At 70.2% G+C, this 23,290-nt stretch overlaps 2 protein-coding genes across 4 annotated transcripts; one reads left to right on the plus strand and one right to left on the minus strand.

The window, feature by feature from the left end:
- Positions 1-518: 518 nt before the first annotated feature.
- COL5A3 (collagen type V alpha 3 chain) lies at positions 519-22,460 on the minus strand. Of its 3 annotated transcripts, XM_075525964.1 has the most exons (68): positions 22,044-22,460; positions 21,707-21,818; positions 17,404-17,571; positions 17,023-17,236; positions 16,771-16,933; positions 16,107-16,229; positions 15,789-15,935; positions 14,549-14,659; positions 14,308-14,469; positions 14,130-14,177; positions 13,979-14,020; positions 13,842-13,904; positions 13,575-13,649; positions 13,354-13,437; positions 13,220-13,276; positions 13,043-13,096; positions 12,872-12,925; positions 12,680-12,733; positions 12,521-12,574; positions 12,395-12,448; positions 12,266-12,310; positions 12,002-12,055; positions 11,797-11,841; positions 11,514-11,567; positions 11,368-11,412; positions 11,193-11,246; positions 11,039-11,083; positions 10,897-10,950; positions 10,753-10,797; positions 10,474-10,527; positions 10,150-10,257; positions 10,016-10,069; positions 9,876-9,929; positions 9,543-9,587; positions 8,974-9,027; positions 8,764-8,808; positions 8,547-8,600; positions 8,306-8,359; positions 8,176-8,229; positions 7,972-8,079; positions 7,726-7,815; positions 7,579-7,632; positions 7,278-7,385; positions 7,052-7,159; positions 6,618-6,671; positions 6,424-6,477; positions 6,177-6,284; positions 5,968-6,021; positions 5,759-5,812; positions 5,616-5,669; positions 5,444-5,497; positions 5,161-5,268; positions 4,947-5,000; positions 4,610-4,663; positions 4,351-4,404; positions 4,177-4,230; positions 3,921-4,028; positions 3,702-3,755; positions 3,562-3,615; positions 3,342-3,449; positions 3,168-3,221; positions 2,930-2,965; positions 2,760-2,813; positions 2,375-2,618; positions 2,088-2,200; positions 1,853-1,921; positions 1,477-1,713; positions 519-1,350 (listed from the first exon to the last, which is right to left on the minus strand). In XM_075525964.1, exons 3-68 carry the CDS (start codon positions 17,537-17,539, stop codon positions 1,204-1,206), a joined length of 5,214 nt encoding a protein of 1,737 aa, XP_075382079.1. In that variant the 5' UTR covers positions 17,540-17,571; positions 21,707-21,818; positions 22,044-22,460; the 3' UTR covers positions 519-1,203. The 3 variants fall into 3 exon arrangements, with proteins under 3 accessions (XP_075382079.1, XP_075382077.1, XP_075382078.1); XM_075525962.1 differs by lacking the exons at positions 21,707-21,818; positions 22,044-22,460 and adding an exon at positions 19,292-19,459; XM_075525963.1 differs by lacking the exons at positions 2,930-2,965; positions 21,707-21,818; positions 22,044-22,460 and adding an exon at positions 19,292-19,459.
- On the plus strand, positions 21,031-23,044 carry RDH8 (retinol dehydrogenase 8). Its single transcript, XM_075525826.1, has 6 exons — positions 21,031-21,136; positions 21,799-21,960; positions 22,056-22,235; positions 22,329-22,422; positions 22,531-22,714; positions 22,820-23,044. The coding sequence occupies exons 1-6, from the start codon at positions 21,031-21,033 to the stop codon at positions 23,042-23,044; spliced, it is 951 nt and encodes a 316-aa protein (XP_075381941.1).
- The last annotated feature ends 246 nt before the right edge of the window (positions 23,045-23,290 follow it).

Here is a 23,290-nt window from a genome sequence, read left to right on the forward strand (position 1 = left end):
CCCCCGGGGTACCCGCAGCCCGGCCGAGGGGTGCTCGGGGATGCTCCCCGCGCCGGGGTGGCCCCGGGTCCCCTCTCCGGGGTCCCTGGGGATGGAGGTTTGGGGGGGGGCGGGGGGCAGCCGGGATGCCCGGGTCCCGCTGGGCTCGGGTCCAGTGGCCACCGGTGCTCCTTGCCCAACCCTGCCCCTCGCATCCCCCCCGCCCCGGGGACAGAGCCTTCCTAGTCCCCCCCAAAACCATCCCACGGGGACACAGCGGTGGGTCCCCAGGGTGGGGGCAGCTCTCTGGGACTCGGGGGGGGGGGGGCAGGAGGGGCCGGCAGTGGGCGCGTGCCCAAGCCAAATCCCTGTGCACCAGGGCCTCGCACGCCCTCGTGCAAGTGGGGACACGAGGCCGGCAGCCTCGAGGCGCCACGAACCCCAGTTTGGGGTGCGCAGCCCCCACCCACCCACCCCGCAAAAGCTGCCCGTTTCCATGGAAATCGGCAAGGATTGGGGGTGGGAGACGGCTTCGATACAGTCGGTTTATCGTACAGTAACTGCAACGGCACCGGGACCGGGGCTGAGCCTCGCGTGCGGCCCCAGCCCTGTCCCCAACCTCCCCACGTCCCCTCTGCCGCGCGGGACGGGCTCTGCCGTGAGCTGGGGCGATTCCCCCCAAGGGGCAGGGGGGCTCCCCCCGCCGCCCGCTCCCCCCAAGGGGGGGGGGGGGGGGGCAGAGCATTGTGGGGGCGAAGGAGGAGGTTTAACACCCACCACCCAGTCCCCCCGGGTCGTGTCCTGGCCTGGCACGGGGACATCGGCTCTGTGGCAGCCGGGGAGGGGGCTGGATCCGGGCCCGTCCGGTCCCCGCAGGCGTCGGGATGGGGCTCACGGTGTTGCCGTGCCGAGGGTAACGTCCAGTGCTTCACTAAGGGGGCTCTCGGGGAGCGTTGTAGCACCACGGGGAGGGGGCTGGCTCGAACCCCCTCCCTACAGTTTGGGGCACCCTGCCCCAGCTTTCCCCCTGCCCCCCCAGGGAGCCGGCAGTATAAATAAGGGGGGGCCGTGCGGGCAGGAGGGGGTGGCACTGCGGCAGCTCCAAGTCCTGAGTACACCAGAGCAGGCCCCGGGTCACTGTCCCTGGCGCGGGGGGCGGCAGAGGGAGCGGAGACCCCCCCCCCCCCCAAGCCGTCCCTCCCCGCGCGCTGTCTGGGGCCGCGCTCAGCCCATGAAGCAGACGGGGCCCAGCTCGAAGCCGAATTTCTGGTTGGCGTCTCCAAAGTCAACGACGGCCACGTCCATCAGGGGCAGCCGCTCGACACGGGAGGAGGTCACCTCCAGCACCGTCTGCTCCTGGCCACGGCGTCCCTGCGGAAAGGCGGCAAGTGTGGCGTACGGCGTGCCCGGGTACGCCGTAGGCAGGCTGGGACGAGCGGTGGGGGGACGTAGGCGGTGCGGACGGAGATACGGCGTCCCCGTGGCGTGGGGACCCACCTGGCAGCCATCGTGGAGGGCACGGACGGGGGCAGCCGGGTGGTTGTGCCCCAGCTCCTCTTCGTTGGCCCCGCGGAAGCGGAGGGCGCGGGCAAAGGTGCCGGCGCGAGCATCGTACCAGGCGACGGCGTGCTGGCAGTTCAGCGTGAAGTTCTGGCGGGCGCTGGCGCTCAGGAGACGCAGGAAGGTGAGTTGGGTCACGGGCACGGCGTTCCCCTCCGCGTCCACGTAGGAGAACTGGGAGGAGGACGGCGCGGGGGCTGAGACGCAGGCACCCATCTGCACCCGCCTGCCCAGAGGCCGGGGCGATGCCACACGGGGGGGTCTGCCTTCCCCCCACCCCAGGCCGGAGCACGAGGAGCTCCCACGCTCCCACCTTCTTGCCCCTTTTGAAGGTGCTGTACCACGTCCCCGGCTTCTCCCTGTTCCAGGCGGCCAGTCGGACCTGCGGGTGACAGAGACGGCGTCGGGGGCGAAGCCTCTCCCACCCCTGGCCCCACAGAGCGTGAGGAAAAGCCAGCCCCAAACTGTCCCCATCACGTCCCCACCGGGAGGGCTGCTGGGGGGTGGCTTTGGACGCCCAGATCCTCTCTGCCCTCGCTCAAACTCACAGCCTCGAACTTCTTATCGGGGAAAAGACAGGTCTCGCCGCCGGCTGTGAAGTTACAGAAAACCCGGAAGGCGTCTCGGGAGCAGCCCTGGTTGGGGTCAATCCAGTATTCGCCTGGGAAGGAGGGCAGGAAGGACAGACAGACAGACGGTCTGGCTCCCTGCTGGCTCTGGCCGAGCCTTGGCCAGGGACACGCCGCAGGGGCGCTGCCTGGCATGATAAAAAGTCCCCCCGTCCCCCCCCCCCTCGGAGGGGGTCTCCTTCAAACTGACCCCCCCAAAACCTCACCGTCCTGGAGGTGCGGGTGGCAAAGCTGCAGCTCCCTGCAGACCCGCGCGGGGCTCTCGGGGGTGCCCAGGGGCCGTCTCAGCTGCTCCACCTCGGTGCGCAGGGAGCTGAGCGACGCGTACACCTCCTCCAGCCCCTCGTAATCCGGGGGGGCTCCCTGCTCCCCTGGAGCCCCTTCGGTTGCCCGCCGGTGCCTCCTGCTCCGGCTCGAGGGCAGCGGCTCGAGCAGCTCGGCTGGGCGGCCCTGGGACAGAGAGGGATGAAGAGGTGAGAGCAGGAGACGGAGGGACCGGGCGGCAGGATGAGGGGGGGTCTGGGGACACCGGAACCCTCCCGGGAGGGGACAGACATGAAGTGGTGTCTGTCCAGCGCATCCCTTTCTCACCGGTGGTCCCGGGGGGCCGGGGGGGCCCGTGTCACCTCGGGGGCCCAGAGCACCCTGCAAAAGAAGAGGACTCGGCACCACAGCACTCATTCCCTGTGACGGGCCCCGGGTTCTCCCCTGGGAGCACATTAGGAGCTGCCCCCCCATCCCCATCCCTCGCCAGCACTCACCGGTGAGCCTTTGGAGCCCTTCTGGCCCAAGGGTCCCTGCGAGGAAGAGGAGAGAGGCGAGGGGCACTGGCTGGGCACGCGGTCATCCCACGGCAGCTACGCCCGACCCCTCCCCGGAGCTCGGGTTCCCCCCTGCCCCTCTCGCCCTCCCGGGGACGAAGCCCCCAGGGGTCTGCGGAGGAGTTAAGGGCAGGCAGGAGACCCTTGGTGAACCCACACCGCGCAGGCAGATACTCACCGAGAGCCCGGGGGGGCCGGGGGGCCCGGCGGGGCCGGTGGGTCCAGCCAGACCCTGTGGGTAGAAACAGCATCAGCCCTGTGCTCGAGGGGGCTGCGTCCCCTCGGCCCCTGCACCTTGTCTCCCCCCACGTTCACCCAAGCCCCGAGCTCAGGGGAGACACCAAATACTCACAGGGTCTCCTTTGGGTCCCGGGGGGCCCTGGATGCCCGGGAGCCCCTGGTCTCCTTTCTCCCCCATCTCTCCTGGCGGTCCAATGAGCCCAATCAATCCAGCATGGCCCTGGGGGCGAAGGGCAGCGTCAGGCAGCCCCCTCCCCAGGACCAGGGGGGGGCTCGGGGACGAGTCCGGGGTGAGGGACCCCAGCTCCTGCACGACCGTCACCTCATCTCACCTTATCTCCCTTGTGGCCAGGGTCTCCCTTGAGGCCAGGCAAACCCACGGGACCCTGCAAAAGGCCAAGAGGGTGTCAGGCACCCTGGACTGTGCCCAGCTCAGACCACCCGTGCCCAGGGCTCGCTCACCCCGACTTACCAGGGGGCCAGGTGGTCCCGCTTGTCCCGGAGCCCCCAGCAAGCCTTGTTCGCCCTGGAAGACACTCGGTGTCGGCGAGGGAGCCGAGGCTGAGCCCACCCAAAACACCCCTCCAAGCTGTAACCCCTCAGGCTACAGCCATCGTGCCCGAGGGGACGTCCCCCAGGGCTTCGGGGACACGGGCAACATCCCCCCCCCCCCCCGCGGTCCCCGACTCACGGCAGGGCCGGGGATCCCACGCAGTCCTTCGGAGCCCGGCCGGCCCGGCGGCCCCTGTACCCCCACGGGGCCCGTCTTCCCGGGTGGCCCCTCGGTGCCGGGCTGTCCCTGGGGACAGGAGGACAGAGCTGAGGCTGGCACCCCTCAGGACCCAGCCCCACCTCACCGGGGGGAGGGGGGGCTCTGGTCCTGCCCGGGGCTGGCGGAGGCTTTTAGTGGGTTTGGGGAGCTCTGGGGCGTACTGGCCACCGCTCACCTTGGCACCCTTCTCGCCCTGACGGCCCTCGCGCCCCATCGGTCCCACGGGCCCCTGGACAAGGAGACAAGGGACGCCGGGAGCTGCGTGCCGGCCCGGGCCAGCCCCACCTGCAGTCCCACTTCACCCCGTGCTGTCCCTCCCCATTTCAACCCTCGCCCTTCCCCTACTCACCCTCCGTCCGGGGGGACCCGGGGGACCCGGCTCCCCTGATGCACCTGGTGGACCCTGAAACGAACCCAGTGGGAATTTGGGGTGAGGGGAGAGTCCCCCAGTCGGGACTGGGGGAAGCACAGAGGACGAGGGATGCGTAAGAGCCCTGGGAAGCAGCACAGCTCAGCTAGAGCCCCTTGAGCCCCCCAGCCCAGGGTGGTCCCGCTGGGACTGCGACCCCCCCTTGTGCAGCCGTGATACCCCCAGCTGCCCCACTCACCGGCAGACCGGGGTCCCCGCTGTCACCCTTCTCTCCAGCAGCTCCGTCCAGACCCTGGGACACAAGGGAGGGTGAGCACTCGCCTAGCCGAGCCCCCTCAGCCCACCCCCGGGCTGTCGGGGCACCGGGAAGCACCGGCGAGGTGGAGCAGGGAGAGAACCGTGGCATCCTGGCACCTCCCAACCCCATCGCCACCCCAAGGTGACGGCAGCGAGGCAGCGGGTGACACCGGAGAGCCACAGGGGACGTAGGTGCTGGCCTCAGCCCTGGGGAAACCCCAGGAGTGGGGCAGCTTCTGCTCTGTGGCCTCTCTAAGGGGTGAAGAGGGGCTACTCACCGGCACGCCGGGGTCTCCGGGGGGGCCGGGATCACCAGGAAAGCCGACGGGACCCTGCAGAGAGAAGGGGACACGAGCGTGGGACTGGGAGGGAGCCCCAGACCTTCTGCGTGCTGGGAAAGCAGAGGCAGGGAAAGCGATTAGAGCCTGCAGGGAGGATGCGGGGGCTCAGGGCAGCGTCCCCCGGCCCCTCCATGCTCGCTCCTTCCCTTACCAGGTTGCCTTTGGCTCCATCCTCTCCTGGTGGGCCCTTTTTGCCAGGGGGTCCAGCTGCTCCCGACTGCCCCACGTCTCCCTTCTCCCCCACGTCTCCTTTCACACCCTGCGGAGGGACGGGGTGGCGGGTCACGTTAGAGCAGGGAAGGGGCGGTTGGGGCAGGAAAACGTTCACCGGGAGCTCTGCCTGCGCTTTTTGTGGTCAGCGAGAGCAGGATCTGGCCCCTCCTCTCCTTGGCTTGCCCCCTACAACACCCCGCATTCCCCTCTGCGATACTCACGGGTGGTCCGGGCTCCCCCGGGGCTCCGGGATCTCCCGCTTCACCCGGCTCACCCTGGGCGAGAGAAAAGCAACGGGGCAGATGCTGCCGGGTGCTGGGTGGCGCGGGCGGCTCTGCCCAGCCCCAGCACCCAGACCGAGCCCCCGGTCTGGTCCTCCCGAACGCAGATTACCTTTTCTCCCACGGCACCTGGCTGTCCCACGCCGCCCGGCATTCCCTGGGGGCCCTAAAGGCAAGAGGATGGGGGCTACCCACGTTGGGGGCAGCCCCTGCATCCAGCAGCCCCCCCGCCGAGCCCCCCAGGGCCGTACTTACCTCGGCACCGCTGGGTCCCTGTGGCCCACGAGGTCCCGGCGCGCCGGGGGGGCCCTGCGGGAAGTACAGAGGGGGGGCAGATTGCAAAGGGCGGCCGAGCCGTGCAGCTCCCACGGGAGAGGGAGATGTGGGAAGCTGGAGAGAGGGCAGAAGGTGGCGGAGGGGGAGCGGTGGGCACGCAGAATGGGACGGCCGTGGCGTTTCCTTACCATGGGGCCAACGTCTCCGTTCTCGCCCTTCTCGCCTGGTGGGCCCGGCATGCCCTGCGGGGAGCGTGGGTTAGCCCCGGGGGGTCTGGAAGCCCCTCGGGCAAGGCAGAGGGTGCCCGGGCCCAGGCAGGCTGCGCAGAGCCCGGAGCCGTGTGTCCCTTGTCCCTTCTGTCCTGGCAGTCCCAAGCCCACCCCTCTCCGCTCCTTACCTGCAGGCCAGGGGGGCCGCTTAGGCCAAGGTGACCCCGCGATCCCTCATCTCCTTTCTGCCCAAACATCCCCTGCTGCCCGCGGCGCCCCGGCTCCCCGTCCGCACCCTGCAAAGGGAGAGGTTGGGCTCGGCGCTGCCTGCCCCACAGAAACCCCGACGTGTGGGGTGGAAGGGTGGGAAAGGCAGCCAAGAAGGGAGGTGGGGTTCAGTTAAGGGGGTGGGAAGGGTGCTCGGCAGCTACTCACCGCAGGGCCAGGGTGCCCGATGGGTCCCTGGATTCCTGTCGGTCCCGGAGGGCCCTATGGGACAGGAGCACCCACATAAGGTTAGGGCAGCCCCCAAACATCTGCCTGACTGCTCCTGCCTCCCCCGGCTCCCGGAGCTGCTCTGCCCCTCGGAGAACCCCCCCTCCCAGGCAGAGCAGCCCCTCGGCACTCACCACCTCGCCCTTGTCGCCTTTGCTGCCCTTCTGTCCGGGAAGCCCCATCTCGCCCTGCCGCAAAGGGAAGACGGTGAGAGCCCGCGGCCGGCGAGAGACGGCGAGGAGGGAGTGCTGGCAGCCAGGGAAAGCTGCCATGGCTGGGGAGTCACGGCCAAGGAAATCCCAGCAACTGGGGAAACCTGCCACCACCTGGGAAGCAGTGCCAAGGAAGCCTGCCAGGACCAACAGCCCGCTCCCGCCCGGGGAATCCCCACTGCCGGGAAGCCATAGGGGACACCTGCCCCATCCCGGAGGTCCCCCAGCCCTGGGACGTGCCCTCTGCGAGGGGACTTGTCCCCAACACTTGTCCTGGGGTCCGTTCCCTGTGCTGTCGGTAGCGAAGTGCAAAGGAGCCACTGCTGGGGGTGCCGACTTGCGTCCCCTCGACTTACCTTGTCCCCGTCTTCTCCGGCGGGGCCGGGGGGTCCGCCCGGACCCGGCGGCCCCACGGGACCCTGGATCCCGTCATGCCCAGCCGGACCCATGGGACCCCGCTCGCCCTGCAAGCAGGAAGGGGAAGGGCTGAAAGCAGGGCTGGCCAGGACCCACGGGAGACACGGCTCGTCCCAGCGCTGCCCCACACCTCCTGCCTCACCCCACACACCCTCTTGCACCTACCGGGGAGCCCTTCTCGCCAATGGGACCGGGGGGACCCTGTGCACCCCCCCGGCCCGGCAGTCCAATGCCTCCAGCAGCCCCCGTGGGGCCTCGCTCTCCGGGGGAACCCTGGAGAGAAGAGAGAGGTGGGGTGGAGGGAAGAAGGCCCCGGCAGTCTTCCTCCTCTCCAAAGAAACCTTTCTCTTTATCAACTAGAATTTTAAGCAGGGTGGCAAAATTACTCCCCAATGAGTATATATATTCCGAGGGAAACCCCAAAACGCCGGATAACTCCTCAGATGTCACAATGCTTTGTACTCACTGTGGGTCCAGGGGGACCAGGGGGACCTTCCCCACCCTTCAAGCCAGGTGGACCCTGTAGGAGGGCAGGGAAAATGGTTAGAAAGGACCCTACTCCCCTTTCCCGAGGACCGTAACAGGCTGCGTCCAAGCCTGGGACAGCACTGACCGTCTCTCCGGGTGCCCCCCGTGTGCCGGGAAAGCCGTGGATGCCTGGGGGGCCGCTCTTACCAGGGATGCCAGCGGGGCCAGGGTCACCCTGCAAGGTGGAGAGGAGTAGCAGAGAGCTTTGCTCCGTCCCCAGCAAGCTGGGGAGAGCCCTCGTGCCCTGCAGAGCTCAGAGGGGACCCAGCCCCGCTTGGCTCAGGCTTGCGGTGGTCCGGGTGAGCGGTTGGACCCCCAGCACGGCTCCTACCTTGGCTCCTTCTCGGCCAGCAGCTCCGGGCAGGCCCTGCTCCCCAGGGGGGCCGGGGGGGCCCGGGTGCCCCCTCTCTCCCACAGGTCCCGTCTCGCCTGATTTACCCTGTGGGGAAAGAGCAGGGTGAGCATCGGGGGGTCCCTCCATCCCACCGGGCTCTCTTCAACACAAGCACCTCCTGCCTCCATCCCCGGCACTCACCTGGGGTCCCACCACCCCTGTGGGGCCGGGGGGGCCGGTTTTGCCATGAAACCCCTGCAGAGGAGAGAGAAGTTAACGCTGGGTATCGCCAGGCGTTCCCCGCCCCAGGCAAGAGAGGCAGAGGACCCACCGGCTCGCCACGCTGTCCCGGGTGTCCTGGCAAGCCGTCCTTCCCGGCGGGACCCTGGGCAGGAGCAGAGGTAACAGGGTGGGGGATACAGACTGCGTAGCTGGGCTCCCCCCTCCGCTGCCTGCACCCCACAGGGTGCAGCGGGAGGAGGAGGAGGACGTGCCAGCCCGACTCTGTCCCCCACACCGTCTCAAGCACAGGCAGGACCAGGGCAGGACCACGCGCAGACATCACCACTTACAGGGGGACCTTTCGTGCCCGGGAAGCCGTTGGGTCCCTGCGGACCTTGGGGACCCTGTGGGAGGGAGGGAAAACCCACGGTCAGCGGCAGAGGGGCCTTTCCCCATGGCCCCGCAGCGCCCAGACCCTCTCCCCGTGCCCAGCACCCCGTTTTCCCTTTGCTCAGTCCCTTCGCAGGGGGACACCCCTCCGCTGTGCATTGACCGCCCCCCACTTACCTTCTCTCCCACCGCGCCGGGGGCCCCGTCATGGCCAGGATCTCCCTGGGGAGACAGAAACAAGGTGAGGGCAGCAGCGTTAGACCCTCACCCTCCCCACCACCCCACGTCAGACCCGCTGCCAGCACCCACGGCCAAGGAGCCCTGATAACAGCAGGGAGATGGGGACGTGGGGGACAGCGGGGACCCCGTGGCCAGGCTCCCACCTACCTTCGGGCCGGGTTTCCCCGTGGGACCGGGCAGACCTCGCTCCCCTGGGAGGCCCTGTGCAGGCAGGAGGCAAAGAGCGGGGTGAGGTGGTGTGGGGCAGGGAGCGGGGCGAGGAGAGGGGAGACGGGGCTGGAATTGGGGGGTACAGTGCTGGGGGACCGGGATGGGAGTGGGGCAGGGAGCCGGGAGGGACACGGCTGGCCCCAGGGTGGTTCCCATGGGATACAGGCGGAAGTTTGGGATCCGGTCACTGTGGGTTACAGTGGTCCCCAGGGTCTGGTTGCCGTGGGAAATGACCGGCTCCAGCCTAATTGCCATGGGATACCGGCAGGCTGCCGAGCGTGTTGCTGGGGGATACGGCAGACCCCGAGCTCTGTTGCCATGGGTTACAGCCGGCCCTAGGATGGTTGCCGTGGGAGACGATCCACCCGGGAATGGTTATGGTGGGATGCAGCTGGACCCTGGGATGGTCACGGTGGGATATAGCCGGCCCTGCGGTAGTCACCGGCCACGGCACACGGGGTGATTCCTGTCACCCCCAGCTCGGGGCCGGGGCTGTGGTTACTCACCGGGGACCCTCGCTGTCCAGTCTGTCCAGCCTGGCCGGCCTTGCCCTGCAGGGAACGAGGAGGTGGTGGGGAGAGCAGTGCATGGGGCAGCCCCCCACTCACCCACGCTCCCCCCACGTCCCCCCCGAGGGGACAGAGCGTGCCCGAGCGCGTTTGCGGGAGGGCACGTAGCACAGGAACGGAGACGGCCACGGGGCTGGGTCCCTTCCCCAGCTTTGAGTTCAACCCAGCCCCTCTCTGGCTCGCAGAGGGGGCGGCAGAGCAGGATGTGGGGGACAGGGAATGGTCCAGAGGGACGGGACGGGGTGCCACAGCGGGACAGGGCTGACTCACCCTCTTGCCTTTCTCTCCTGCCAGCCCCATGGGACCCTGGAAGCCAGTGGAGCCCTAAGGAGAGAGAGGATAAGTGATAACCCAGGGCCAGCGAGGCACCTGGGGTCCTGGGGACACCCCAAAGGCTTCCCTGTGCTCACCTTGGGGCCCTGGCGCCCGGGATAGCCCGGGAGACCCGGCACTCCCAGCTTGCCCTGCGAGGGAGAGAGCAGAGTTGAGCCGTGGGCTACGAGAGACGCAGGGACGGGGCCACAGGGCCACGGGGTCCCCTCACCTTCTCGCCTGCAGGGCCAGGAGCACCCGGTTCCCCCATGGGACCCGTCTGCCCCTTCAGCCCCTCGGGGCCGTCCTCGCCGCGGGGGCCAAGCAGGCCCTGGTCACCCTGGAACGGTAACGCAGAGGTGCGGGGAGCACGCTGCCAGGGGGACAGGGCTGCTCCCTTGGGTCCCCAGCTGTCCCCCCCTCGGCTCCATGTCCCCCCCCACCCCCCAAATCCTGCAGCCAGCCAGAAAAACCCCACGGGGCTTCGTGGCACCTGCAGCCAACCCACACAGCCCTGACGAGACCCCCAGCAACCCCACCCAAGGACCCCACTTACCCTGTCGCCCTTGGGGCCCATGTCCCCCTTAAAGCCGGGGAATCCATCTTCTCCCTGAACAGAGGGACATTTTGGGGAGCTGGGACTGCGTTAGCCCTGGTGCAAGCCCCAGATGGGGTCACAGCGTGGGGCTGAGCCCCAAATCCCAATACAGAGGGGCTGCCCCCACCTGCAGCTATCTCAGGGCAGGGATGGGTGTCCCCCAACACCAGGGACCCACGGCTACCGTAGCACAAGGACCCCCATCCCCTGCTGTCCCCTCTCCACGACACCTCTTACCTTCTCCCCTTTGCTGCCCTTCAGACCCCGCACGCCAAAAGCTCCCTGCAGAGACACAGAGGGGTTGGAAGGAGGACCCCAACCTGGGGGACACCCCCACACCGTGCCTCGGCAGAGCCCGGCAGAGGGGGAGGCTGTGCTTACCTTCACCCCACGGGGTCCCGGATAGCCGACAGGACCAGGGGCACCCTCAGGGCCCTGGGGACAGAGAGAAAGTCGGCAAAAATGGGATCCCCCCCCTTGGAAAGAGGACCCCTTCCCGCTGCCCAGGGCATGAGCCCCTTACCTGGAGGCCCTTCTCTCCGGCCGGCCCTTCTCGGCCGGGGTGACCCTGCAGGGATGCACAAGAGGTGAGCCCCAAGCCGGGACGGTGACGCTGCCCTGCGGTCCCCGCTCTGCCGGGGACCGGAGTGACCCCACAGCCCCTCGCAGGTACTCACTGGGGGTCCGTCGGCACCAGCCACGCCCTGAATTCCTGGCTTCCCTGGTGGGCCCTGGGCGAGAGGAGGACGTGTGGGGACACAGAGGGACTGGGGTCACTCCTGTGGCTCCCCAGCACCCGCTCAGAGCTGGGGCAGCTCCGGACCCCCGCATTCACGCTGGGTCCTCACTCACCTTCTCCCCTGGCAGCCCCACGGGGCCCTGGGGGCCGGGCAGACCCTGCGAGAGAACAGAGCGGGGTGCTGGGAAGGGACTGAGGGAGCACCCGAGCCCCCAGTCCCACGGGGACACCCCGCTGGCCCCCCATCACCTCCACGTACCTGCGGACCGGGGTTCCCTTGCTGTCCCGGGGGTCCCGGCTCGCCGTGAATTCCCTGGGGGGGGGCAGAGAAAGTCCGTCAGCGTGGCAGAAAAGCCCCCCAGCCCCCAGGATGTGCCGCTCAGACCCTCGCTGCACCCCCGTGCACCCTCCCGGCCCACGCACCCCATGAGGGCACGTGGCAGCTCTCACCCCAGCCCTGCCTCCCCCTCCCTGGAGCATCGCGGTGTCTCGCTGGCTAATTCGGGCTGGGTGCTCCCAGGGGGGCCCCCATTGACACCCACCACGTTGCCTTTGGGCCCCGGCGCTCCGTCAATGCCACTGGCACCCTGCGGAGGAAGGAGGGAGGGTCAGGGTGATGCTGCGCCCCAAGGTGACGCCGTGACAAGGACAGTGCCGTGCCCAGGCTGATGGGCGATGGAGAAAAATCCCCTTGGCCCAAGGCAGGGACAGATGGACAGACAGACAGGCGGGAGCGGTGTCTCATACCGGTGGTCCGGGGGGCCCGGGGGAGCCGCGTGAGCCGATCAGGCCTCGCATACCCTAGAGCCAAGGACAAGAGGGGTCAGTGGGGGCTCGGATGGCAGCACTGACCCCAGCACCCCATATTCCCCGGGGCGGGGCAGTCCTGTGCCCAAATCTCTCCTCCAAAAAGCCGCAGGGAGAAAGCCGGGGGCCAAGCGTGCCCCGCACCGCTCCTAGGGCTGGGGGAGAAGCCAGGCCAGGCTCCCGGTGCCGGCAGCGGGTACTTACGGGTTCCCCAGGCTGTCCCCGAGGTCCCGGGAGGCCGTCCGAGCCCTAGAGAGGACAGAGCGGAGCTGAGGACGTCCCGCCAACACCAGCAGGGCCCGATCCTTCCCCATCCCTCCCCATGCTCCTCACCTTGGCGCCTTTCTCCCCGGGGGGGCCCGCTGGTCCTGGCTTCCCCATGTCACCCTGCAGAAGAGAGAGGGTGAGGTGGCGCGGGGACGGCGGTGGCAGGAGGGGACACGGTGCGGTCCCACTTACCCTGTGGCCCTTCTCGCCCGGCAGCCCCGGCAGCCCGTCGAAGCCCCTGTCACCCTGGGGGGTAGGACAGGCGTCAGGCTGAGCCCACGTCACCCCCTCTGCCGGGTGTCGTGGCCCCCCACCCTGCTGCCAGCACCGATACCACCCCACGCACGAGACCTTGGGTCCGGTTTCTCCCGGGAGACCCCTGGCACCGTCCGCTCCGGCACGACCCTGCAAGACAAGTCGAGGGAGTGGGAAGCGGCCCGAGGCTCGGAGGCCCTCGGGACGGGGACGGGAAAGGGGCACCCTGGCACGTGACAGAGGACCAGGAGATTTGGGGGAGGCAAAACCCGAACCCCCAGTGCTTACCCGTCTGCCCAGCTTCCCCGGCGGCCCCGGTGGTCCCTGCATTCCCCGGGGACCCTGATGGAGAAGAGGGGAAGGCGTCAGGGCTGGGTTTGCCTGCAGCCTGCCAGACCTCTGCCAGGGGCATAACCCCGCACGCCGTCTCCTCGCGCAGCCCAGCCGAGCAAGACTCACCCGTGGCCCCGTGTCCCCCGCGTCTCCTTTCAGGCCCGGGTGTCCAGGTAGACCCTACAAAAACAGGAGGAGCGTGGAGACCCCACCACGAGGGTTCGGCTTGATGAGATGTGCCCGACACGGTGCATCTTAGTGGGGTGGGCACCCCGCAGCGGCCCCCACACCAGCCGTACTCACCAGCGGTCCCGGGCGGCCAGTCAGCCCCATGGGACCTGGGGGACCCTTCATGGCAAGCTGGGGAGAGAAGGGAGGAGAGGGGTGAGGGGGAGCGGGGAGGCTGGGCAGAGGGGGCTGGTCACGGGGGTCCTTACCTTCGCCTGCTGCAGGATCGCCTGGGCTTGGGCTTCTTGGAAAGAGACGGTGGGACCCTTGAGGGAGTCTCCGCCAAACTGGAACTGGGACGAAGGAGCAGGGTGAGGGACGGGGGAAGCCACTGGCCCCCAGCCCTGGGGACGGCCAGCTCTGTGTCACCAGACTCCACGGGGAGCAGGCAGGAGGGTCCCCGAGGGTCCCATCCTGCCTCAGCGCTTACCGGCAACATGATCATGGTCCCCGCCGGGCCGCGGATCCCGTCAGCTCCTGGCAGCCCTGGCCGTCCCGCGGGACCCTAGCAGAGGGGAAGCGGGGGATAAGCCGTCATCGCGCCGGCAGAAGCCAGGCTGTCAGGTCAGGGCTTGCAGCTCCATCGCCCCGCATGCACGCCGGCATGCACCGGCAGGACCGCCGGGACGCCTGCGGCCCCAGCCCTGCCGCGGGGCGGCTTTGGACCCCGTCACAGCCCTCCCCGTCTGCTCCATACCTGATCTCCAGGGTCCCCGGGCAGCCCTGGGAGCCCCGGTGGTCCCAGGGGACCCGTTTCCCCCTGCGGAGAACACAGAGGCACGTTAACGCTTTGTCATCTCCAACCCCTCCCCACAGCAGCCCCTCGCTCCTCACCGCAGGGCCTGGGGGTCCCGGTGGCCCCTCGAATCGCCGACCCTAAAGAAGAGAGCGAGCCCCGTCCTGCGAACCGTCTCAGATAGGTGGCCCCGGGGTGCCGCAGAGGGCTGGGGGCCACGCGTCCCCAGGGGGGCCATGCCCCACTCACCGGCTCCAGGATGGCTGGCTCGCCCTTCTCCCCCTTCAAGCTGGGCTCCTGCAAAACGCCGGGGTGAGGAGAAACGGCCGAGAGCTGGGCTGGAGTGAAGGGCTCCAAACTGCCCGTACCAAACTGCTCGGCCAGCCGTAGCTGGGGGGGGGACCCCGGTCTTTGTCCCCAGCGTTACCTGGGGAGCCTGGATCACCACCTCCTCCCGCTCAGCGGGGCCGAACCGCTCCCGGCTCGCAGGGTCCCCATCGTCGTAGTCCTCGTAGCCCGGCAGCTCCGTGCTGCCAGCCCCAGCGACTCCATCCTCCTCAAGTTCAAGCACAAGCTCTTCACCGGCGTCCTAAGAGCCGGGGAGATGCTGGGGGTGTGGAGGGGGGGGTACATCCCCTGCCTGCCCCAGCCCCCGGCCCTGGTGCTACCTCGAAGGGGCCGGTGGTGTTCAAGGTGACGCTCACGGTGGTGGCAAGGCTGGAGGGGACCGGCGGCAGGGAGCTCTCCTCCGCGGACGGCGTCGGCGTGGGCGCGCTGGCCTTGGGCGATGCGGAAAGGGCGCAGGGTGAGGAAGGGAGCGCTGCGGCAGAGGGAGGTGCTGGCCCATGACCCTTGTGGGGTCCCGCAGGCCGGCAGGGCCGGGGGATGCCCTGCTTTTGCAGGGGGCCACGGTCGGACTCGGGACGTCCCCACCCCACCACAGCTCCTGCCCGGCTTTGGGACACTGGAGCCGTTCCCCTTTTGGGACAAGGCACCGGGACTCCCGCTCCTCGGGGACCGCCGGCTTGCAGCGATGCTGGGGCAGAGGGGAAGGCGAGCCAGGGCTCGGCAGCTGCTGCTCCCAGGCGCGGGGGCGGCCGTTCCCCCCCTATGCCGGGGCCGCACGGCCCCTGGCTCCAAGCAGCACCTGGAGCACGGCCACCCCTCGCTGGGTCTCTCCAGCCCGGCTCAGCCAAGGCTGACTCATCGGCAGGAGGGGCCACCGTCCCCAGGCCGCCCTTGGCCAGCGCCGCCGTCCCCAGCTGCGGCCGTGACCCATTTCCAGAGCCAAAGGGGCCGAAGGCAGAGGCGGGGTGCTGGCTCCTGCCCTGCCCTGGCGTCTCCACCCAGGGGATCCCCACCGGCTCCTGGGACACGCTCCGCAAGGCCAGGAGCCGTGGGGATGGCTCAGCCCCAAGTGACAGCGGGATCGGCGTCCTTGTGGGGATGCGCTGGCCGCCCAGGATCCCCCGAATCCCAGGGAGGAGCCGTTCTGGCCAGAGCCCTGCAGTCGCGTCCAACAGACCCAAAGGTCCGGTTCCACGGGGGCCAGAGCGGCTGGAGCCGGCCCGCTTTGTCCCAGACCATGCAAAGAGGAGGCTGGGAGTTGCTCTGGATGCAAGAGGCCGCGCGTGGCACGGCACGAGCTTCGTGCACAGGCACCGCCAGCTCTGGGACGCATCTGGGTCCGCCTCAGGCCACGCACACCTAGAGCCGCTCTGTATTTAAGCCCGATTTGGGTCCCGGAGCCAAGCTGCAGCACGCCGCTGGCCAGCGGGCAGTGGCAAGCTGGGGAGCGGGCACGCCGCAGCCAAGCGCAAGCAGCAGGTTAGCAGAGGTGGGTTAACCGGGGTGGGTTAACCGGGGTGGGTTAAGCAGCCGCGGAGGCAGGTTAGTCACACCCTCTACCTGGCTGGCCGTGACAGAGGGCACAGAGGCCTCGTGCTGCTCCGGCAGCTCCTTGTTCCTCCTCTTCTTGCCCTTGCCCTTCCGCTTGCCTTTCCCCTTTCCCTTCTTGCCCTTCTTACGTGGGGCGGCGGTGGGCTCCGGGCCGCTCTGCGAGGGGCAGCGCAGACGGCGGCGGGGAGAGAAACGCGGGCGTCAGGGGCCCTGGCAGCTCCCCCCACGGTGACACCAAGCCGGGCAGCATCCCTGCGGGCTGCCCAGCAGGGTGGGGGCTCCCAAGGGTCCCCCCCAGCCTCTCCCCTTCCCAGCTTGGGTGCTTACCTCCTCCAGGAAGGGGGCCAGGAGAGGGTAGAGCAGGGGCTGGTCACAGTCTGGCATGTAGAGCTGGCAGTAGGAGCGGGCGGCCTCGGGATCGGCCACGATCAGCAGCTGCTGGACATCACCCTGTGGCAAAGGAGAAGGGGGGGAGCACGAGGGAGTGGGTTTTCTGCCCACCCGTGTCCGCACCCTGGGCTGGTCGGGTGCCCACGCACACCCCGGACACGCGTGCAAGAGCCAGTGCTCGTGGCCAGCCCCGTCCCTGCGGCAGCCAGCCGGTCCGTGGGCGGCTCGGGGCAGCCAGCACGGACACCCCCTCGGTCGGGCGGAGGGTGCAGGGGGCGGCGAGCGAACAAAGGGACCCTTGTCTGCGTGCTGGGGACAAACTGGGCGGGGGGAGCCAGACCCGCTCGTCTTGCTGCCTCAATGACGCCTCTTTGCCCATGGCCCCTGACATTTGCAGCGGGCAGGAATGCAGGGAGGGGAACCAGGTCACCCCACGGGGACGGGGACACCCCACGGGGACGGGGAGCAGCCCCCAGCACAACCAGGGCCTCTACCGACCGCGGCAACTGGGTCCCCCCTTTCCCCAGAGCCCTCATGACCAAGGCAAGGGTGCTGCGAGACACCCAGGGGCTCTGGCACAAGGATTTGGGGAGGAACCCACCTCGAACACCTCCTCATCCAGGAGGCGGGCCCCGAAAATCGTCACCCCCTCGGTGCTAACGAGGGGCTGAGGTCCCCGCTCCAGCGGCAGCGTGGCGAGGAGGTGGCAATCCACCAGCAAGGAGACGTTGGTGCCCTCCACGGCCAGCGCCACGCGGTGCCACCTGCGAAGACAGGACTCGGTCGCAGCGAGAGGGGCCGGAGAGACCGTCCCCGTCCCCGTCCCCGTCCCCGTCCCACCGCCGGCACTCACCTGCCGTCAGCCAGGTTGACCCTGCGGAAGACGGGGTACTGCTCGGGGGCTGGCCGCCCCTCCCGGTCCTCGTAGAGGAAGACGGGTGAAAGTCCGATCTCCACGCCCAGCTGCTGCACGCCTCGCTCATCGTAGATGGAGAGCAGGAAGGCTTGTCCTCCGCGCCGGGCACGCACCGTGGCCAGGATGGAGAAGTTCTCGGGGAAGGAGCCATCTGCAGCAGGGAGGAAGGGAGGCAGCCATCAAGCTAAGCCCCCACCCCCCCCCCCAGTGCGCCCCGAGAGGCGGCTCTGCACCCCAAAAGGGGATGCTCGCCCTTGGAGCGGCTCGGTTTGCACCCCGTGATGGGCTCGGTGGCCCCGCGGCCACCCGGTGCCATACCGGGGAAGAGCTGCCGGGTGGGTGCGCTGAGCTGGGTGCGGTTGTCCACACGGAAAGCAAAATCGGGGTCTTCGGTCCCCGGGCGCTGCAGACAGATCCCGGCGGTGACGGAGACGCCGTCCCGGCCATCCTGCATGCCCAGCGTCTGCAGCACGTCCACGGGCACCACTGTGGGGCGAGCGGGGACCCTTCAGGGGGTGGGGACCCACCGGAGACACCCCGGCCGTTCTCTGTGCTTCCAGCCGGGGACCGCGGCCGCATCCCCATCCCCCTGCCTGCCTCCTGCCAAGCCGGGCCGGCCCGGTGCCAGGCAGCTGTGTGGGCCCAAGGTCCGGTCCCGCGGCCACCAGATTCCTTCACCGCATTCCTCCGCCCCCGGCCCTGCTCTGCACCCCACGGCACGGGTGCACCCCGTGGGGCGGGAGGGCTCCGTCACCCATGGGAGACACCCCCCCCCCCCCCGTCACACCTAAGCGCAGCCCAGCTGCACCCAACCGGGGGCGTGGGGAGAGGGTTGGGGGTGCTGCCCTCTCTCTGCAGGGAGCCGGACCCCGATCGTCAGCTGCGCCCGGGCGTGTGGAGGGTTAATCCGGCACAGCCAGGTGTGCGGGGGGGGGGTGCGGGCTGGGGGCGATGTTGCAGCCACATCAGAGAGCACCGTGGGGGGGGGGGGGGTGTCCCCCAGCCCGGGGCAGCAGCCACCCTCCCTGCCGGAGAGGCCTGTCTGGGCAGGCCAGGCAGGGGGATGCAGAGGGGGGGCCCAGCAATTCCTCCTGGGGCTCCCCAAGCTGCCCCCAGCCCCCCCAGCCCGGCTGGGGCACCCCAAGCACGAGCAGGGGCACGGCAGGACAGGGCCAGGCTGGGAACGGGCTGACCCCGCTCCGGCCGAGCCGTCTCTCAGGCCCTCCTGACCCCGGCACATGGGTCCGGCTTCCTGCCGGTGCTCCCCGGGGAGAGCTGTCACCCGGCCGTGCTGTGCCGGGGTGTGGGGGGCCCCCCCCCCCCGGGCTGGGAACCCCCGGTACAGGGCTGGTGGGTGGCCCTGGAGCGGCTGTACCGGCCAAGCCCCTCCGGATGCCAGACGCGGGTGTGTGCGGCGTGAGGGGCTCAGGGAGCTGAGGAGAGGGGGACAGGGGTGCCAGCGGCTCGGCACCGCTCTTGGTAAAGCCAAGGGGTAGGGTGCGGCGAAGCTGGTGGGAGCGGGGCGAGGGGGGGGGGGGGGGGGGCCACGGCCTGTGGGAGCCCGCACCAGGGCTAATCCCCATTATTCACGCTTCAGGTGCTCCCCCAGACCCCCCCTGCTGCCCCCCGGCCGGTCAGGGGACCCCCGCATCCGGCTCCTCATCCCGCTTGCCCCCCCCGGCTCGGAGGCAGCACCCTTGCCGGGGGGACCCAGTGGGTGCACCCCTGCCCTGGGCGAGCACCCTTCTCCCACAGGGAGCACCCCCTCCCCGGGGGGAGCACCCCCACCAAGGGATACGGGAGGAGCACCCCTAAGGGACCCACGGGGAACACCCACGCCCCGCGGCGGGGTCCCGGCTGTGCCATCCCACGGCCGGAGCCACGGGGGACCCCCAGAGCCCCATCCCGGCGGGTCCCCCCCAGGGGTGCCCCGACCCCCCCCCACCCCCCGGGGACGCCGTGGGCCCCCCCCCCGGCCCTGTCCGTGGTGCTGAAGGCGGCGGGGCCCCCGGGGGCCCCCACGCGTGACAGCACCGGGGATCCCGCGGGGACACCCGCGTCCCTCCGGTCCCCACGCCGGGTCCAGGGGGCTCAGCCTGCCGGTGCCCCCCACCTCCCCGCGGAGCCGGGGCGTGGGGGGGCGTGGGGGGGGGTGGGCGAGCGGGACACGCGTGGGCGTGGGGTCCCTCCACCCGGTGCGCGTTACCTGCCCTGGCCGGGGGCAGCCCCTGCAGCACGGCGAGGAGTGCGGCGAGGAGCGCGGCGGGGACCGGGCGACCCTCCATGCCCGGCCCGGTGAGTGCCCGGTGCCCGGTACCGGAGCTCGTAGCCCGCCCTGCCCGCTCCAAGCACGTCGGGGCTGCGGGGAGGGGAGGGGAGGGGAGGGGAGGGGAGGGGAGGGGAGGGGAGGACCGGCCCGCCGGGAGCCCCCGCCTCCCGCCCGGCCCGGCCCACGGGCGGGCCCCGGGACCGACACCGGCGGGTCCCGGCTGCGAGTTCCCACCGCCCCGAACGGTGCCGGGGACCGACGAGAGTCCCCAGCCCCACGGCGAGGTTTAGGGGTGCAGAGCCCCCACCCTGCTCCCAGCCCCACTGCGAGGTTCAGGGGTGCGGAGCCCCCCACCCTGCTCCCAGCCCCACGGCGAGGTTGAGGGGTGCGGAGCCCCCAACCTGCTCCCAGCCCCACGGCGAGGTTTTGGGGTGCGGAGCCCCCCACCCTGCTCCCAGCCCCACGGCGAGGTTCAGGGGTGCGGAGCCCCCAACCTGCTCCCAGCCCCACAGCGAGGTTTTGGGGTGCATGGCCCCTGCCCCACTCCCAGACCCACAGCGAAGACAGCGGGTTTTGGGGTGCAGGGCCTCCCAACCTGCTCCCAGCCCCAAAGCAAGGATGGTGGGTTTTGGGGTGCAGAGACCCCCACCCTGCTCTCAGTCCTGCAGTGAGGTTTAGGGGTGCAGAGTCTCCTACCCCGCTCCCAGCCCCACGGCGAGGACGGCGGGTTTTGGGGCGCAAAGCCCCCCGCCCCGCTCCCAGCCCCACGGCGAGGACGGCGGGTTTTGGGGCGCAAAGCCCCCCGCCCCGCTCCCAGCCCCACGGCGAGGGCGGCGGGTTTTGGGGCGCAAAGCCCCCCGCCCCGTTCCCAGCCCCACGGCAAGGGCGGCGGGTTTTGGGGCGCAAAGCCCCCCGCCCCGCTCCCAGCCCCACGGCGAGGATGGCGGGTTTTGGGGCGCAAAGCCCCCCACCCCGCTCCCAGCCCCACGGCAAGGATGGCGGGTTTTGGGGCGCAAAGCCCCCGCCCCGCTCCCAGCCCCACGGCAAGGCTGGGGATTTTGGAGCGCTCGTCCCCACAGCGAGGCCGGGGGGTTTTGGGGACCCCCCCCACCCCACGGTGCAGCTGCCGCTCGGCCGGGCTGGCCCCCGGGGCCCGGTTGGCCGGAGTCGCCCCATTGCCTCATCGCCTGAGTCACGGCCGCTCGGCTCCGCTCCCCCGGTTTTCCATTTCCCGGCAAATATTTACCGTCGTCTCTGCAGTAACGAGCCCCCACGGATGCCCCCGGCCCCCCCAAACCGAGCCCCTGCCCTCCCCCTCCGGGCTTTGGGGGCAGCGCAGCCCCCTCCCCAACCCTCAGCCACCTTCTCCCAGCTTCCCCACGGACACCCCCCCCCCCTCCCGTGACAGGTTGGGGGGCCGTGTGGGGTCCCTGATGGGCGCAGGGTGGGCACCCCACTACGGGACCGCAGCCACGCGGGCCGTCGCCTGGCCTCGTGCCACGTACCCCGGCCGGGGGGGTCCCCGAGGGGCTTGCCGTGCCCTGTGCTGGCGGGCAGGGGAGGGGGCCGAGGCCCGGTGGACCCCCGTGCCCTCCCCAGGGGGAGGTTGATCCTGCTCCCACGTGACGCTGGGTCCTGATCTCATAAGAGCCTTTGGACCGCGGGCCAGCGCAGCCATGGCCACCCCCGCGCTCCGCACCGTCCTCGTCACCGGCTGCTCCTCCGGCATCGGCCTCGCCGTCGCCGTGAGGTTGGCGCAGGACCCCCAGCAGCGCTACCAGGGTGAGGAGCGGGGAGGGGACCCTTCCACGTTGTCCCAGGAGACCCCCGTTGACCCACGGCCCCACGGCTGCCCCAGCAAGGAGGGGACGGGAGCCCTCCGGGATGGGGCAGCGGCCTGGGGAGGGTGCGGGATTTGGGGTCCCACCGCTCCCTGCTCACCCCGTCCATCCAGCCCTGGAGCTCCTTTCTCCTCGCAGCCCCCAGGACTTGAAATCCCGTGGCCCCGAGCTCGCAGACACCACCCCCCCCCCTCCGCACACGGAGGCGTCCCTGTGCCCCCCCCCCCACCGCCCTGCCAGGCGGAGCGGAGCCGGGGACGTGGGGCAGCCCCACGGGGACAGGGACAGCACGAGCAACGCGTGGCTGCGAGCGCAAACACACGCATAACCGGGGCCGGCAGCACGCTCCCACCCGGATGGACGCACACGCGTGCGGTCCCCGCATGCCGTCCTCGTTCCCGTGTCACCCGCTGTCGCACACGTGCGTGTCCCCGCAACTCCGCTGTCCCACCGCCGACCCCGTGCCGGGGCCGGGGATTAGTCCCGAGGGGGGGATTAAAGGCCGTGTTACCAAAGCAGCTTAGGGAACGGCGTCCCGGCTTGACCCTCCGACCCCGGCTGGCATCCGGGGTCCCCCTGACGGGGGGCTGGGGCTCCCCGCAGTCATCGCCACCATGCGGGACCTGCGGAAAAAGGAGAAATTGGAGGAGGCGGCGGGACCGGCGCTGGGAAAGACGTTGAGCATCCAACGCCTGGACGTCTGCAGCGACAGCTCGGTGGCGGAGTGCATGGGGAACATCCCCGGGGGACGGGTGGACGTGTTGGGTGAGCGGGGTGCCGGGTGGGGGGGGGGGGGCCCGCGTGGGGTGGCCGGAGGGGGGTCTCTGAGCCCCCCACACACCCCCCACCCTGTGCCGCAGTGAATAACGCCGGCGTGGGGCACGTCGGTCCCGTGGAGAGTATCAGCGTGGAGGAGATGAAGCGCATCTTCGAGACCAACTTCTTCGGGGCCGTGAGGATGATCAAGGCCGTTCTCCCCGATATGAAGCGGCGGCAGAGCGGTCACATCGTGGTCATCAGCAGCGTCATGGGGCTGCAGGGTGAGGCGGGGAGGGGGTCCCCGCTGTGTGTGTGTGTGGGGGGGGGGGGGTGTCTCACTCCAGAGGGGGTCTCACGGAGCTCTTTGCCCACAGGGATCGTCTTCAACGACGTCTACGCCGCCTCCAAGTTCGCCGTGGAGGGATTCTGCGAGAGCCTGGCCGTGCAGCTGCTCCAGTTCAACGTCTTGTGAGTGCGAGAGGGCGCGGGGGGAACCCCAGAGGGCCCGGGGGGGACCCCAGAGGGCCCAAGGGTGGCTCTGGCCCCCCACCCTGAGCACCCACCCCGGCCCCGCAGCGTCTCCATGGTGGAGCCGGGCCCCGTGAACACGGATTTCGAGCTGAAGCTGATGGAGGAGGTTTCGCGCTCCGAGTTTCCCGGCACCGACCCAGCTACCGTCCGGTACTTCAAGGACGTGTACCTGCCGGCTTCCCACGAGATCTTCGCCACGCTGGGGCAGAGCCCCGCCGCCGTGGCCGAGGTGAGGGGCTGGGAGGAGGTGTGGGGGGCTTCTGAGGAGGCTCTGGGGGCCGTTCCCAGCCCCACGCCGGCCCTGAGCCCCCCCCCCCCCCGTTTCCGCTCACAGGCGATTGTGAACGTGATCGGAGCCAGGCGTCCGGCTTTCCGCACGCAAACCAACAGCCTCTACACGCCGTTGGTGGCCCTCAAGTACGCGGATCCCTCGGGGGACCTGTCCGTGAGGACCTACTACCGCTTGCTCTTCGACTACGGCACCCTCTTCCACCTCAGCATGGGCGCCCTGCGGTGCCTCACCTGCGGCTGCTTCCGACGTAGGGTCACCCCGCTCTGAGCGGGGCACCCCAAGGCGGGGCGGGGGGGAGATCGGTCCCTTGACGGTGGGGAGGGGGCTACGGCTGCGGCCCCGCACCCCCCAACATCGCTCACAGCAGGACGGACGGACGGACGGCACTGGCGGCTGAACGTGTCCCCCGGGGTTCCCCGGTGCTGGAGATGGAGATGGGGGGGGGGGGGTTCTCCCAGCAGAATGGGGTGCCGGTGGGGCTGAGCCTTCCGCGGGGTGGGGAGGAGGGGGGGG

This window comes from Mycteria americana, chromosome 28 (genome assembly GCF_035582795.1).
Source record: "Mycteria americana isolate JAX WOST 10 ecotype Jacksonville Zoo and Gardens chromosome 28, USCA_MyAme_1.0, whole genome shotgun sequence".
Lineage (NCBI taxonomy): Eukaryota > Metazoa > Chordata > Aves > Ciconiiformes > Ciconiidae > Mycteria > Mycteria americana.